This window comes from Zalophus californianus, chromosome X (assembly GCF_009762305.2).
Source record: "Zalophus californianus isolate mZalCal1 chromosome X, mZalCal1.pri.v2, whole genome shotgun sequence".
Classification (NCBI taxonomy): Eukaryota; Metazoa; Chordata; class Mammalia; order Carnivora; family Otariidae; genus Zalophus; species Zalophus californianus.
The window spans coordinates 81,937,396-81,952,445 of NC_045612.1; the positions used below are offsets into that span (position 1 = coordinate 81,937,396).

Below are 15,050 nucleotides of genomic sequence, written 5' to 3' on the forward strand. Positions count from 1 at the left end.
GGATGCAGTGAGCCTTGGGCCCCAGGCATGGGGCTGAATATAGTGGGGGGATAGTGAGCCAGTGGCTTTGAGCAGTGGCTACAAAGGAAGTGGTACCTAGGCTGCTGCCACAGAAAGCCTAATACTCACGTATCAGCACATAAACTATAAGCATGTGGCCAATCTCCCCTGTACATCCTTGTCCCCCACAAATGCATTTATACCCACACACTCCCAAGAATTACTAATAGAGATACCCCATTTGTGATTTTGTAACCCATGAGTATAGTCTTAATAATGCTTTTAATAGGATTCTTCTATGCACCCCATACTTTGGGAAGATGGTCAGGATCTGTGGGCCTCAGGAAGTCACACTGTGTGCTTTCTCTCCCTAGAGTTAACCCCATTTTAGAATTTGTGGTTCAGATCTTGGTCTTGAGTGAGTCTCTGATACTGAGTGAACTCTTTTTCTGCAACCTGTTAATTGGACTTTTTCGGGGTAGGGGACTTCATTCTTTTGTTTATTCTATTCTACCCCATTCAAGGTTGAGAAACTTCCTTGATACCACCTTGTATTTTCAGACCCAGTTAGTTTGCCCACCCAGTTCCCTGCATAGATCTCAGTTATAATATTTAACTTTCTGAATGGGGAATTATTTGTCTATATGTTCATCTCATCTAGGGCAGAGAGATAGATTGTACAAATACTCATTGAGCGAGTGTCTCCTCTTTGCCAGCACCTGAGCTGGACACTGGAAACATTCATCTCAGATAATTGAGGTCTAGTCCCCATCCTCAAGGAACTCACAGTCTAGTAGGGAAGTACACCAGTAAAAACTGGTGGATACTTGCTCAGATAAATGGAATCATATAGACAATATGAAAACTAAAGATAATGCCTATCCCAGGTTACAGGGAAAGTTTCCCAGAGGAGGCAACATTGAACCAGTTCTTGAAGAGTGAGTCAGATTTCATTGAGAATGGAAGGAAAGAGAAGGTATTTCAGGTAGAGCAAAGGTCCAGAGGTAAAAAAGTATATGTTATGTTTGGGGACTCATTGAGTCAGCCAGTGCAGTTTAAGCATGGGGGTCTAAAGAGAGACATGGCTAGAGAATTAGGTTGGGGCTTGATTTAGAACAGCCATTCTGAGACCTTTCCATAAAGCTTGTTTAGTTCTCCTGCTTCTAGGATCGAAGTTGGTAACAGAGGTAAACAAACAAAAAAACCCAGATAAACAACACACACATAACCACAAAAGCAAAATAAAACAAAACAACACAACAATAACAACAACAAACAACCAGCCAGCTAGTTCCAGTTCCAGGCAATTTTAACTTGGGTTTTCAAGCCTGGACCCCAGGTTTACCCTTTCAGACCTTGCCAATAGCCTGCTAGCCTCCTATCTCAGATTTCCTGCTGCTAAAATTATCTTTCTGCCTCTTGGCAGGGTCATGAGGACAAAACTATAAACATAGAAGTGGGTTCATGTGACTGGCTCAATTACCTTGGACAAGCTACTTCCCCTCCCTAGACCTTAGTTACCCTAAGAAACTAGTGAGAATGTTTGTAAGGAGCAACTAGGATATGGAGTATGTTGTTACTTTGTGGGCAATGGAAAACTTACATGTAAAGGGTTATTAAGATTATTAGCATTGCAAATCAAAGTGAGATATTACCTTAGATCTATCAGAATGGGTAAAATCAAAAACACAAGAAATAACAAGTGGCAAGGATGTGGGAGAAAAAAAGGAATCTTCATACACTGTTAGTGAGAATGCAAATTGATGGAACCTCTGTGAAAAACAGTATGGAGGTTCCTCAAAAAATTAAAAATAGAAATAGAAATACCATATGATCCAGCAATTCCACTACTGGGTATTTACCCAAAGAAAATTAAAATACTAACTCAAATAGATATATGCAGCCCTATGTTTATTGCAGCCTTATTTACAAAGCTAAGGTGCAGCCCAGGTGTCCATCAATAGTTGAATGGATCTGATACACACACACACACACACACACAATGGAATACTACTCAGGCATAAGAGGCATAAAAAGAAGGAGATCTTGCCATTTGCAATGACATGGATGGACCTAGAGAGTATTACGATAAGTGAAGTCAGAGAAAGACAAATATATGATTTCACTCATTTGTGGAATTTAAGAAGCAAACAAGAATAAAGACAACACACTCTTGAACAGGAGAACAAACTGGTGGTTGCAGGGTGGGGTTGATGAGGGGAGGGGTAGAATAGTTAGAGGGGATTAAGAGCACTTAAATCTAGATGAGTACTGAGAAACGCATAGAATTATTGAATTATACTGTACACCTGAAACTAATATAACACTGTGTTAATTATACTTCAATTAAAAAAGTAACAAAAATATACAAAATATGCAATATTGCAATGTCAGAAAAAGAAAAAAAAAACAACTCAGTAGCTAGCAAAGCCAATGCTGAGGAAAAAAAAAATATTAGCATTGGCAGAGTAATACTTATTAGGAGACTTATTAGGATTAAGAGAGTTGTATCTCTTCCAAAGTCTAGTTCTGAAACTCTAAAGGTTCTGAGATAATTTGGAATACCACATTCTTAAGTCAAGCTAAATTGATCAATTAACAGAAAAAAGCCTTGGACTGGGAAAAATCAGGTCCTCATTGTTCTGACTTGGGCACTTGTTTGCTACAGGACCTTAGGAAAATACTTCCCCTCTCTAGGCCTCCATTTTATTACCAGAGAAGATCAGATGAAATGATTTCTAGGGCCTTTGTATCACAAAACCAAAAAAGTAAAAGTAAATTTACCTTTCTAATTGATTGGCAGGAGCTCTTTATTATAAATGTTAACTCTTTGTTATATGTTATAAATTCCCCTTATTGTTTCTTGTATACCCATTACATTAGAAGTTTCAGATTAGCCAAAGAGGTGATTGATCATTTACTTCACAAAGGGAATAGGTGTTAACTAATGTATTTTGAACATTTCCCAGGTTGCTTTATGTGTATAAACATGTTGAGTTTTCAACAACTTTAAGTGGGTAGATACTCTTATCAGATGAAAAAACTGAGGCACTGTAAATTTAAGTTTTCTGCCCAGGATCTCATAATGGGGGAAGAGGTGGGATTCCACTCAGGTAGTATGGCTCCCCAAGCCCATTGCTGTTAACCACTGTGATTCACTGCCTCAGTAAATTCATTTAGATGGGCAGGCTCCAAAATGTATTGAAGGTTTGGATTGATTTATACACAACTAGAGGGAATCTAACCTTTGTATAGACTAGGATACTGAGAATAAACTTTTAGGGAACTTCTTAAAAGGCAAAGTGCAGCCAAGAACATTGGAGGAAAGGGATTAGAGATTTCTATACCCAAAAGCTTGTTCCTGTGTAGCCCAGTTCAATGGAAGAAAGTTGAGATTCCTTGTAGCCAATCATTGGAGGTTCATCAGGGGGTGGGAAGGTTGCAAAAGAATGAAGTAAGAGTACACTTGGACATATTCCAGGTATGCTGTGTCATTACATGAGCTCTTCCCCTCCAGGGGAAGGGGGGAAGGTAAAGTAGACACATCTGGGTGGGATGGCTCTGGCCTATGGACTTGTCCTACTTTGAGGTCATTGCTCCCTGCTCCCCACACTCAGCCTGCTGCAGCCTTCACCCTAAGCCTCCATCTCCTCAGCTTGGCATGAAGAACTGTAGTCAAGTTCTGGATCAGATCACGAGGCCCTTCTCCCTAGGACACCTAATGGCAGCTGGCAGCCATGTATGCAGTGCTTACTATCTCTCCCCACAGAAATGGCTACATTCACTTCTCTTCCCAAGGTGTCAGGTTTACTCTAATTTATTTAGCCTTGGCTGGGAAGAACATAAAGATGATCAGATGGTGCCCATCTCTCCCAAGAGTGACCCCAAGCAGCACATTTTAGGAGGGAGAGGCCCTGTGGTAGGAAAGGCAGCGGAATTCAGGGGAAGACAATGGTCGCAATAACATTTTGGGTGGGAGGAAACAGTGAGACAATGAGCCTTTCCACTTCCAGTTCTGGTTTTTGATTGCTAGCTCAAAACTGCATTTTTCAATAGGGATTTTGTTTGTGCTTGAGAACCTTGAATTCTGATGTGGATCTCTGTTTCTGGGTTAGAACTTGACATTCTACTTGGGCCCTTTTTTTTTTTTTATTATTTCAAAGCTGTGAAAGCGGCTGAGACCTGCCTCCATCACCTTTACCTTTTCCACCCCATACAGGATATAAGCACATGATCTTTGGTCTTTTATTTGCATGTTCTACTAGTCCTGTCTTCATTGGAGGGAAGTAACTGGCCAGACCTGGGCTGTCTTGCTGGCTGCCTTCCTTGCTGGGCTCCAACTTATCTCCTATGTACACAGCCCTTGGAGTTCAGAGGCCTCTGCTGACCTCTGCCCAACCTCTCCCTCTGCACCCAAGCCCCCACTGGTATATACAGGCAGAGGCAGGCAAGTCAGGCAAGGACTAGGAAAGAGGAGAGGGGGCTGGAGCCCAGTGCACCTCCCTGTCCCAACTCTGTCCACCTGCTGCTGTGGCCACATTAACAGAAGAGACAGCTAGTAAGACAGGAAGTGAGGCCCAGTACCTTGTGGACAGTGGTGTCATTAGCTGCAACACCTAAGATGTCTCGAGAGATGGGAGAGCTCACCCAAACCAGGTTGCAGAAGATCTGGATTCCACACAGCAGTGGCAGCAGCCGGCTACAGCGGAGGAGGGGCTGTAAGTGTGGTTTGCTTTCATGGGCTTCAAGGTGGTGGTGGTAGAGTGGGTGTAGAAGAAGAGCAAAGGACATGCCCCCCCCACATCTACCCCCAACCCAACCTGAAAGTTGGACTAGATAAGCAGCTGAATGAAGTAACTGTAGAACAACAAAAGGATAATGTCAGAAAAGATAGAGAAAGAGTAAGAGAAGGAGAGAGATGAAGGACAGAGAAAGAATGAGGATTAGGTAAAGACCATCTTAGAGGGATTTTTGACTAGGCACTTTTTTTCCTTTCTCATCCAGAACTTGTTTGAAATGCTTCTTGTTTGAAATTTGACATTGCTAGTTTGGAACTGTTCAGTGCTAGCCTAGAATGTTTCATTTTGGTGACCTCAATGAAGTGTCTGGAAATTGGTCCTGTCTGATAGTGCTTGGGTGAAATAAGGTAATGGTTCCTGGCATAATTTCTCAGGGAACAGGTGCTGGATACACAACAGTACCATGCCATTGGTCAGTTTTGCTCCTCCCTTTTCTCAAGCCTATTCTAATAAGTCTATACCTGTCTGAGTTGGGAAAGTCTGGGTGTCCTGTCTCCTGCATTGCCTTCTTGGCACACATGGACACTTTTGCTGCTCTGGGAATTTGAGAGAGAAAACAGCCTCTCAGGAACAGCCTGCTGTGTAATATTCACTTTGACAATTTAAGAAAACAGAGACAAAGGAGAAGCAAACAAAACTTGTAAATATTTTTTTTAAAACACTGAAGTATACCATTTCCCACAGATAACAGGGGACGGTTGTAGACCAAGGTGCTTCCAGCCCAAGGATTATGGCCTGAGGAGCCATGAGGTGGGCAGAGATAAGACAGCTGTGGACTGTGGGACCCAGACATTTTGAGGTCCAGCTGACCAAGCTCCCACTATGCTAATGCTAGAGGAGGTCCAGGCTCAGTGCTATTGTGAGGAGAGGTAGTTGCTTAGAGTATACAGGAAGATGTAGGATATTAAATATGTTATATAGTATGCAAGATGTAGGTGGAGGAAGAAGAGGGAGAGGCAGAAAAAAAACAGCCTCCTGTTCTCTTTCCTTCTCTCCACCAGCAGTTTCACTCACTCATCTAGAGATCTAGGAGCCTGGATGAGACTGAGAATTACATCCCACCGCCATCCAGTCAACCACTTTATTTCTTTCCAAGGGGCTGTTGGATTTAGTTGACAAGAGGCAAGCCAGTCTCTGCATATCTGGGTCCTCCAGAGTTAGGACCTTTATATTCCCGTGAACTCTGTCTTTCAGGTTGCAGAAATAATATACATAAATCACCTAATATAGTCTCTGTCACATAGAGAGTGCAAAACAAATATGTGCTCACTTTAGTTCTGAGCCTCTCTTTCCTTAGCTGCAAAACAGAACTAATAACTATTTCTCACACTGTGTTGTTGGGATGATTCAGTGATTCAGAGGTCTGGATCCAGACTGCCTAGGTTTCAATCCCAGCTCTGCCACCTCCTGCCCCTGTGACTTTGGGCACGTCTCTTTACCTCCCTGTGCTTCCGTTTCTTCATCTGTAAAAAGAAGTGAATAATAGTGTTGTCGTGAAGATTAGAAAATAAAATATATAAAATGCTTAGAATGTCTAGCTCATAGTAAGTGCTCCGTAAATGTTAGTTATTATTTAAACAAGAAGGTGGGTGTGTGGTCTTTCTGCCCATCATATCCTCAGCATCAAGCTCAGAACCTGGCACATAGCAGATGTTTAATGCTCTACTTCCACTCACTCTACCACTCACCATAGGCAAGCATGGGCTCTGTGTGTACAAGACAGTTGCTCATTAGTGATTGATTGAATTATGTCAGACCGCAGACACAGTAAACTTAATGTTTGCCAAATCCTGCCCTGGAAAATGTCTGCCTCACCTCCCTTGCTGGGGAGTCTATTTACCACTGAAAGATCTTAATCATCCTTTGCTTGGAGCATCCTCTCTAGACCTGCCTGATTCCAAAAGGGGCAGTGGGTGAGGAGATGAACACAATCAATGATGTTGTTCTGAGAATTAAATGCATTAACATGTGTAAAGTGCCTGAAAAGCTGTGTATGTCCATCTGGACTTGTTTTCTCATTCAATGTTATGTTTTGTGTGCCATCTATATTATTGTTGCATATAGTTATATTGTTTATTCTCCTTGCTGTGTAGTACTACATTTTGTGAATACCTCATGGTTTATCCATCTGTTTTTTTTTTTTAAGATTTTGTTTATTTATTTGAGAGAGAGCAAGTGCATGAGAGAGGGAGAGATCATGGGTAGGAGGGAGGGGCAGAGGGAGAAGCAGACACCCCACTGAGCAGGGAGTGTGATGCGGGACTCCATCCTAGATCCCTGGGGTTATGACCTGAGCTGAAGGCAGCCGCTTAGCTGACTGAGCCACCCAGGTGCCCCTTTCCATCTAACTGTTGATGCACATTTAGGTAGTTTCTAGTTTTTGGTTATGAACAGTACTGCAGTAAAATGTTTTGTCTGCATAAATTTTGGAATCAGCTTTTCAAGTTATACACACAGAATTCTGGGATTTTGATTGGAATTACATTCAATCTGTAGATCAATTTAAGGTCAAATTAAGATCAGTCTCTGTGACATTGAGTCTTCTGTAAACACAGTATGTCTCTCCATCTATTTAAAACATTTTCATGTTATTCAAGTGAAGTTTTATAATTTGAAGGGGCTTGCACATCATTATAAGAAATTCCTTTATTTCTTGTTGCTATTGTAAACAATACCTTTTTAGAAAATTACATTTTATACAGTTTATTGCTAATGTATATGAATATAATTGTAGTTTTTGTATATTGCATTTGTAACTAGAAAACCTGATAAACTTTCTTATTAATTTTGATAATTTATATGTAAATGACAATTTTCTTTTTTCACCTCCCATCTTTATATTTTTGTATCTCTTTTTCTTATATTACTGCACTCCTGGGACTTCTCATCTCCAACACAAACACACCGTTTTAACTACAGTGCTGAATAGAAATGTTAATAGTTTGCATTGTTATGTTGATCCTAATTTTAAAGGGAATGTTTTTAAAGTTTCACCATTGAGTAAATTTGCAGTAGTTTTTTGTAGATTTCATTTAATAGGTTAAAGAAGTTCCAGGTGCCTGGGTGGCTCAGTTGGTTAAGCTTCTGCCTTTGGCTCTGGTCAGGATCTCAGGGTCCTGGGATTGAGTCCCACATCAGGGCTCCGGGCTCGGTGGGGAGTCTGCTTCTCCCTTTCCCTCTGCCTGCCTCTTCCCTTGCTCTTTCTCAATCTGTCTCTCTCTCTGTCAAATAAGTAAATAAAATCTCAATCTAAAAAAAAATGAAAGTTCCAGTTTACTCTTAGTTTGCCAGTAGGATTTTTTTTAAGTGAGTAAACTTTGAAATTTATTAAATGTATTTTCTCTGTTTCTTGAGATGACATGTTAATTTTCTATTTTAATTTGTTAATGTGAATTATATTGATGTTGTTTCTTGTGTTGAACTAATCTCACAGTCCTAGGATAAATAAAAACTGCTGGATTTATTTCATTAATATTTTATTTAGGAATTTGGTATTTTGTTCATGAATGAGCTTGGTTTCTAATTTTACCATGGTTCTCATGTTTCTCTATTTGATTTTAGTGGCATAAAATGAAGTGGGAATGATTTCCTTTCATTCTGTTTTCTGACAGAGGTTATACAAGGTGGCACAACTTCCAAATAAAAACATCTGAGCCTACTATCTTCTTTGTAAGAAAATTTTTAACTGATACAATCTTTTAAATAGTTATGGAATCATTCCAGTTTGCTATTTCTACTTGTTAATATTGTTAAGTTATGGTTTTCTAGGAATTTTTCTATCTCAGATCACTTTTCAAATTTATTTCCTTGAAGTTCTTATATTTAGATTTTTAAATGTTGAATTTGCAGTTATGTCCTCTCTTTTGTTCTAATATTGTTTATTGGTATCTTCTCGTTTTCTTCTTGATCAGTCTTGCCAGAAGTTTGTCACTTTTATAAGTTTTTAAAAATAATCAACTTCTGGCTTTTTACATCTCTGTTATATCTTTGTTTCCTATTTAACTGTTTTTTCTTATTCTATTTCTTTCACTTTCTTTTGATTTTTCTTTTTAACTTCTGCTCATTACTTTTCAGACTTTCCTGTTTTTGAGTATAAGCATCCGATGCTATAATTTACCTACTAAATAGAGGTGATAAAAAAAAATAGGACTGATATTCCTCAGATGCATAATTGTATGGACATAAGGATTTTTTTAAATATTTCCAGATTATTTGGTAAATAATCACTGTTCCCAGCTTTCTTAGTTTCCCCACCACTTACTCCTTGCCCTGGGCACCTCAGCCCTTTACTCAGGACTGCCGGGACCTACTAATCTCCATTTAGCAACTAAAGGGTTAATGCCTGACACAGCAGGAGGTCTCCAGGAATTTGGTGCCTGTCAGTTGGCCAGCTTCTGTCTTGACAGATCAGTGCCCTTGCCATTTCCATTTTGATTACATTCTTGTCAGGGAATAAACTTCTTATGATTTCAGTTCTTTGAAACCTGTTTAAATTTGCTTTATGGACCAACAAAAGGTCACTTTTAGTAAACATTCCATAAGCACTTCAAAAAATACACATTTTATAGTTGGGTTTAGTGTAGTATATACTTCAATTAAGTCATGTTTGTTAATCTAGCTCAAATGTTCTACATTCTTCTGGGGTGTTGTCTACTTGTTGATATGAAAAATTTGTTACTGTCTCCTTGTAACTATGTCAATTTTGAAGCTTTGTAAATAACTATAAAAAATTTACAACTGTTATATCTTCCTGGTGAATTTAATACTTTATCAATGTGTAAGGAAATTATTTCTGGTAATTTAGTATCTTTGGCATTTTGCCCTAAAATAAAAAATTTTTTCTGATATTACATTACTTTTATTTAGCTTAATATTTGCTTGGTATAACTTTTCCTATGCTTTCTAAAAAATTGTTTTTGATAGAGATATAATTCACATACCGTGAAATAAACCATTTTAAAATATACAATTTAGTGGTTTTTATTATATTCACATGGTTGTATAGTATCACCAGTAATTCCAGAACATTTTCATCACCCTCAAGAGAGACCCTATACCCTTTAGAGTCATTCCAGATCCCCCTTCCCCTCAGCCCCTGGCAAACACTAATCTGTTTATTGTCTCTATAGATTTGCCTGTCCTGGACATTTCATACAAATGGAATCGTACAATATGTAGCCTTTTGTACCTGCCTGTTTTCATTGGGCAAAATGTTTGCAAGGCTAATCCATGTTGTAGCATGTGTAGGTACTTCTTTTTATAACTGAATGATATTCTACTGTATGGCTATACCACATTTGTTTATCTACTCATAAATTGATGGACATTTGGGCTGGTTCCACTTTTGGCGATTATGAATAATGCTGCCATGAACATTGTACAAGTTTTTGTGTGGACATGTTTTCATTTCTCTTGGATATATACCTAGGAGCAGAATTGCTGAGTCATCTGATAACTCAATCTATGATGCTTTGAGGAACTGTCAAACTGTTTTTCAAAGTGGCCAAACTGTTTTTCAAAGTTTTACATCCCCAAAAGCAACATATAAGGGTTTAATTTCTCTGTATCTTCACTAACACTTGTTATTGTCCATTTTTTATAATACCCATCTTAAGTGAATATGAAATGATATCTCATGATGCTCATTTGCATTTCACTAATGCCTATGATGTTGAACATCTTTTCATAAACTTATTGGCTATTTATATTCTTTGGAGAAATGTCTATTCAAATGCTTTGCCTATTTTTAAATTGGATTATTTGTCTTTTTAAAAATATTTATTTAGGGCGCCTGGGTGGCTCAGTTGGTTAAGCAGCTGCCTTCGGCTCAGGTCATGATCCTGGAGTCCTGGGATCAAGTCCTGCATCGGGCTCCCTGCTCGGCAGGGAGTCTGCTTCTCCCTCTGACCCTCTTCTCTCTCGTGCTATCTCTCATTCTCTCTCTCTCAAATAAATAAATAAAATCTTTAAAAAAAATAAAAATATTTATTTGAGAGAGAAAGTGAGTGGGTGGGAGGGGCAGAGGGAGAAAGAGAGAGAGAAACTTTAGCAGACTCTGCACTCAGTGCAGAGCCCAATGTGGGGCTCGATCTCACAACCCCGAGATCATGACCCTGAGATCATGATCTGAGCCGAAACCAAGGATCAGACACTTAACTGACTGTGCCACCCAGGTGCCCCAAGGGTTATTTGTCTTTTTGTTAAGGTTGATTTGTATGAGATCATATATTCCGAAAATTAGAGTCTTACCAGATATATGATTTGCAAATATTTATTCCCATTCTGAGCTGCTTTTTCACTTTCTTAATAGTATCTTCTGAAGCAAGAAAATAATAATAATAATTTTGATAATGTCTAATTATCTATTTCTTTTGTCATTTCTTGCTTGTGCTTTAAGTATCAGATCCCAGAAACCAGTGTCTAATCCAAAGTTATTTGTTTTTTTTTCAGTTTTTATTTAAATTCCAGTTAATTAACATATAGTGTCATATTAGTTTCAGATGTACAATATAGTATTCAACACTTCCATACCTCACCCTGTGCTCATCACAACAAGTGCACTTCTTAATCTCCATCACCTATTTCACCCATCCCTCTAGCCTCCTCCACTCTGGTAACCATCAGATTGTTCTCTATAATTAAGAATCTGCTTCTTGTTTTGTCTCTCTCTCATTGTTTTTTCTTTTGCTTGTTTTGTTATTTAAATTCCACATATGAATGAAATCATATGGTATTAGTCTTTCTGTGACTGACTTATTTTTCTTAGCAGTATATTCTTTAGTTCCATCCACATCATTGCAAATGGCAAGATTTTATTCATTTTTATGCCTGAGTAATATTCTCTTATAAATATATAACACATTTTTGTTATCCATTCATCAATCAATGGATAATTTTGTTGCTTTCATACCATGGGTATTGTAATAATGCTGCTATAAACATAGGAGTTTATGTATCCCTTTGAATTAGTGCTCTTGTATTCTTTGGTTAAATACCCACTAGCTCCATTGCTGGATCATAAGGTAGTTCCATGGTTAACTTTTTAAGGAATCTCCATACTGTTTCCACAGTGGCTGCACCAGTTTGCATTCCCACCAACAGTGCAAGAGGATTTCTTTTGCTTCACATCCTTTTGAACACATGATGTTTCTTGTGTTGTTGATTTTATCCATGCTGACAGGTGTGAGGTGATATATTATTGTAGTTTTGATTTGCATTTTCTGATGGTAATTGATGATGAACATCTTTTCATGTATCTCTTGGCCATGTTTGGTAGAATTCACCTGTGAAGCCATCTGGTCCTAGACTTTTGTTTGTTTGGAGTTTCCTAATTACTGATTCAATTTCTATGCTGGTTATTGTTCTGTTCAAGTTTTCTATTTCTTCCTGTTTCAGTTGTGGTAGTTTATATATTTCTAGGAACTTATCATTTCCTCTAGTTTGTCCAATTTTTGGCATATAGTTTTTTCATAATATTCTCTAATCATTATTTGTATTTCTGTGGTATTGGTTGTTAGTTCTCCTCTCTCATTTGTGAGTTTATTTGAACCCTTCCTCCTTTTTACTTGACAAGACTGGTTTATCACTTTTATTGATTTTTTTCAAAGAACCATCTCCTGGTTTCATTGATGTTTTCTTTTTTAAAAATTTTATATATCATTTATTTTTTTATTTAAATTCAATTAGCCAACTTAGTTGTTAGTTATAGATGTAGTGTTCAATAATTTATCAGTTTCATATAACAGCCAGTGCTCATCACATCACATGCCCTCCTTAATGCCCATCACCCAGTTACCCCATCCCCCCACTCACCTCCCCTCCAGCAACCCTCAGTTTGTTTCCTAGAGCTAAGAGTCTTTCATGGTTTTTCTCCCTCTCTGATGACTTCCCATTCAGTTTTCCCTCGCTTCTCCTATGATCCTCTGTGCTGTTTCTTATATTCCACATATGGATAAAACTATAAAATTGCCTTTTTCTGGTTGACTTAACTTTGCTCAGCATAGTACCCTCCAGTTCCACTCACATTGATGTAAATCATAAGTATTACTCCTTTCTGTGTCTTTGGGGTAAATACTCAGTAGTGCAATTGCTGAGTCATAGCTATTTTAAAATAAAATAAAAAATAAATAAAAAGCAAAAAAAAAGAATTACCATCTTCATAGCAAATTTTTTGTTTATTTATTCAATCACTTTACTTATAGATCAAATCAGATTTCTTTTTGAGTAAGTTTTGGAGTTTGTATCACTCTCATAATTTGTCCATTTCATCTAAATCATCTATTGTGGGTTGGTATAGAGCTGCTCATGGTATTCCGTTATAATTCTTTTTTTATTTCTGTAGGGTCAATAATAATAACCCCTCCTTCATTCCTGAATTTCTTAATTTGAGGGCTTTTTGTTGTTGCTGTTGTTAATCTAGTTAAAGGTTTGTTGTGTTTGTTAATCTTTTCAAAGAACCAACTTTTGGTTTTGTTGATTTTCTCTAATGCTTTCTTATTCTCTGTTTAATTATTATATTCTTCCTTCTGGTTCACATATTTTTGAATTTCCCAAAGTGCTCTCTGATATTAATTTCTAATTTCACACCCTTGTGATTAGAGAACATACTTTGTATGAATGGAATCCTTTTAAATTTACAGAAGCTTGTTTTATGGCTTAGAATATGATCTATCCTGGAGAATGTTCAATGTGTACTTAAGAAGAATGTGTATTCTGCTGTTTTGGGGTGAAATGTTTTAAAGATGTCTGTTAGGACTCATTTGTGCATAGTGTTGTGCAAGTCTTCTGTTTCTCTATTGATTTTATGTGCAGTTGTTCTATTCATTATTGAAAGTGGAGTATTAAAGTCTCTAGCATTTGTCATTGAATTTTCCCTTCAATTCTATCAGTTTTTGCTCCAACTATTTAGGGCTCTGTTCTTAAGGTTATATATTTATAATGATTATATATTCTTTAAGGATTGACCCTTTTGTCCTTATAAAGTGTCCTTACATATCTTTAGCAATGTTTTTAAACATCTACTTCATCTGACATTAGTATAGACACTCCAACTTCCTTCTGGTTGCAGTTTGTATGATTTTTTTTTACTTTCTTTTTTTTTTAATTTTATTATGTTATGTTAGTCACCATACAATACATCATTAGTTTTTGATGTGCTGAATCACGATCCATTGTTTTCGTATAACACCCAGTGCTCCATGCAGTACGTGCCCTCCTTATTACCCATCACCGGGCTAACCCATCCCCCCAACCCCCCTCCCCTCTAAAACCCTCCCCTCTGTTTTTTTCTCAGAGTCCATAGTCTCTCATGGTTCATCTCTCCCTCAGATTTCCACCCCCTTCATTTTTCCCTTCCTTCTGATGTCCTCCATGCTATTCCTTATGTTCCACAAATAAGTGAAACCATATGATAATTGACTTTCTCTGCTTGACTTACTTCACTTAGCATAATCTCCAGACCCATCCATGTTGATGTAAAAGTTGGGTATTCATCCTTTCTGATGGCTGAGTAATATTCCATTGTATATATGGACCACATCTTCTTTATCCATTCATCTGGTAAAGGGTATCTTGGCTCTTTCCACACTTTGGCTATTGCGAACATTGCTGCTATGCACATTGGGGTGCATATGGCCCTTCTTTTCACTGCATCTGTGACTTTGGGGTAAATGCCCAGGCGTGCAATTTCTGGGTCATAGGGTAGCTCTATTTTTAATTTTTTGAGGAAACTCCACACTGTTTTCCAAAGTGGTTGTACCAATGTGCATACCCACCAACAGTGTAAGAGGGTTCCCCTTTCTCCACAACCTCTCCAACATTTGTTGTTTCTTCCCTTGTCCTTTTTTGCCATTCTAACTGGTGTAAGGTGGTATCTCAATGTGGTTTTGATTTGAATTTCCCTGATGGCTAATGATGATGAACATTTTTTCATGTGTCTGTTAGCCATTTGTATGTCTTCTTCAGAGAAGTGTCTGTTATATCTTCTGCCCATTTAGTGACTTGATTATTTGTTTTTTGGGAGTTGAATTTGAGAAGTTCTTTATAGATCTTGGATACCAGCCCTTTATCTGTAGTGTCATTGCAAATATCTTCTCCCATTCTGTGGGTTGCCTCTTTGTTTTGTTGACTGTTTCCTTTGCTGTGCAGAAGTTTTGATCTTGATGAAGTCCCAAAAGTTCATTTCTGCTTTTGTTTCACTAGCTTTTGGAGATGTATCTTGAAAGAAGTCACTGTGGCCGATGTCAAAGAGGT

The 15,050-nt window shown here is 38.0% G+C and overlaps 1 protein-coding gene across 15 annotated transcripts in view; it reads left to right on the forward strand.

Annotated features, from left to right (window-relative positions):
- Window positions 1-15,050, forward strand: part of PFKFB1 (6-phosphofructo-2-kinase/fructose-2,6-biphosphatase 1) — an 85,274-nt gene that overhangs the window by 1,149 nt on the left and 69,075 nt on the right. For 5 of the 15 annotated variants that reach the window (XM_027608481.2, XM_027608470.2, XM_027608479.2 and 2 more), the window contains exon 1: window positions 4,561-4,718. The exons of 1 other annotated variant lie outside the window; for it this stretch is intronic. In XM_027608481.2, the coding sequence (XP_027464282.1) occupies window positions 4,622-4,718 (97 nt within the window). In that variant the 5' untranslated portion in view covers window positions 4,561-4,621. Of the gene's footprint in view, window positions 1-4,101; window positions 4,719-8,360; window positions 8,469-15,050 lie in introns of those variants that run through there. 9 more of the 15 variants (XM_027608480.2, XM_027608482.1, XM_027608477.2 and 6 more) reach the window with 8 other exon arrangements.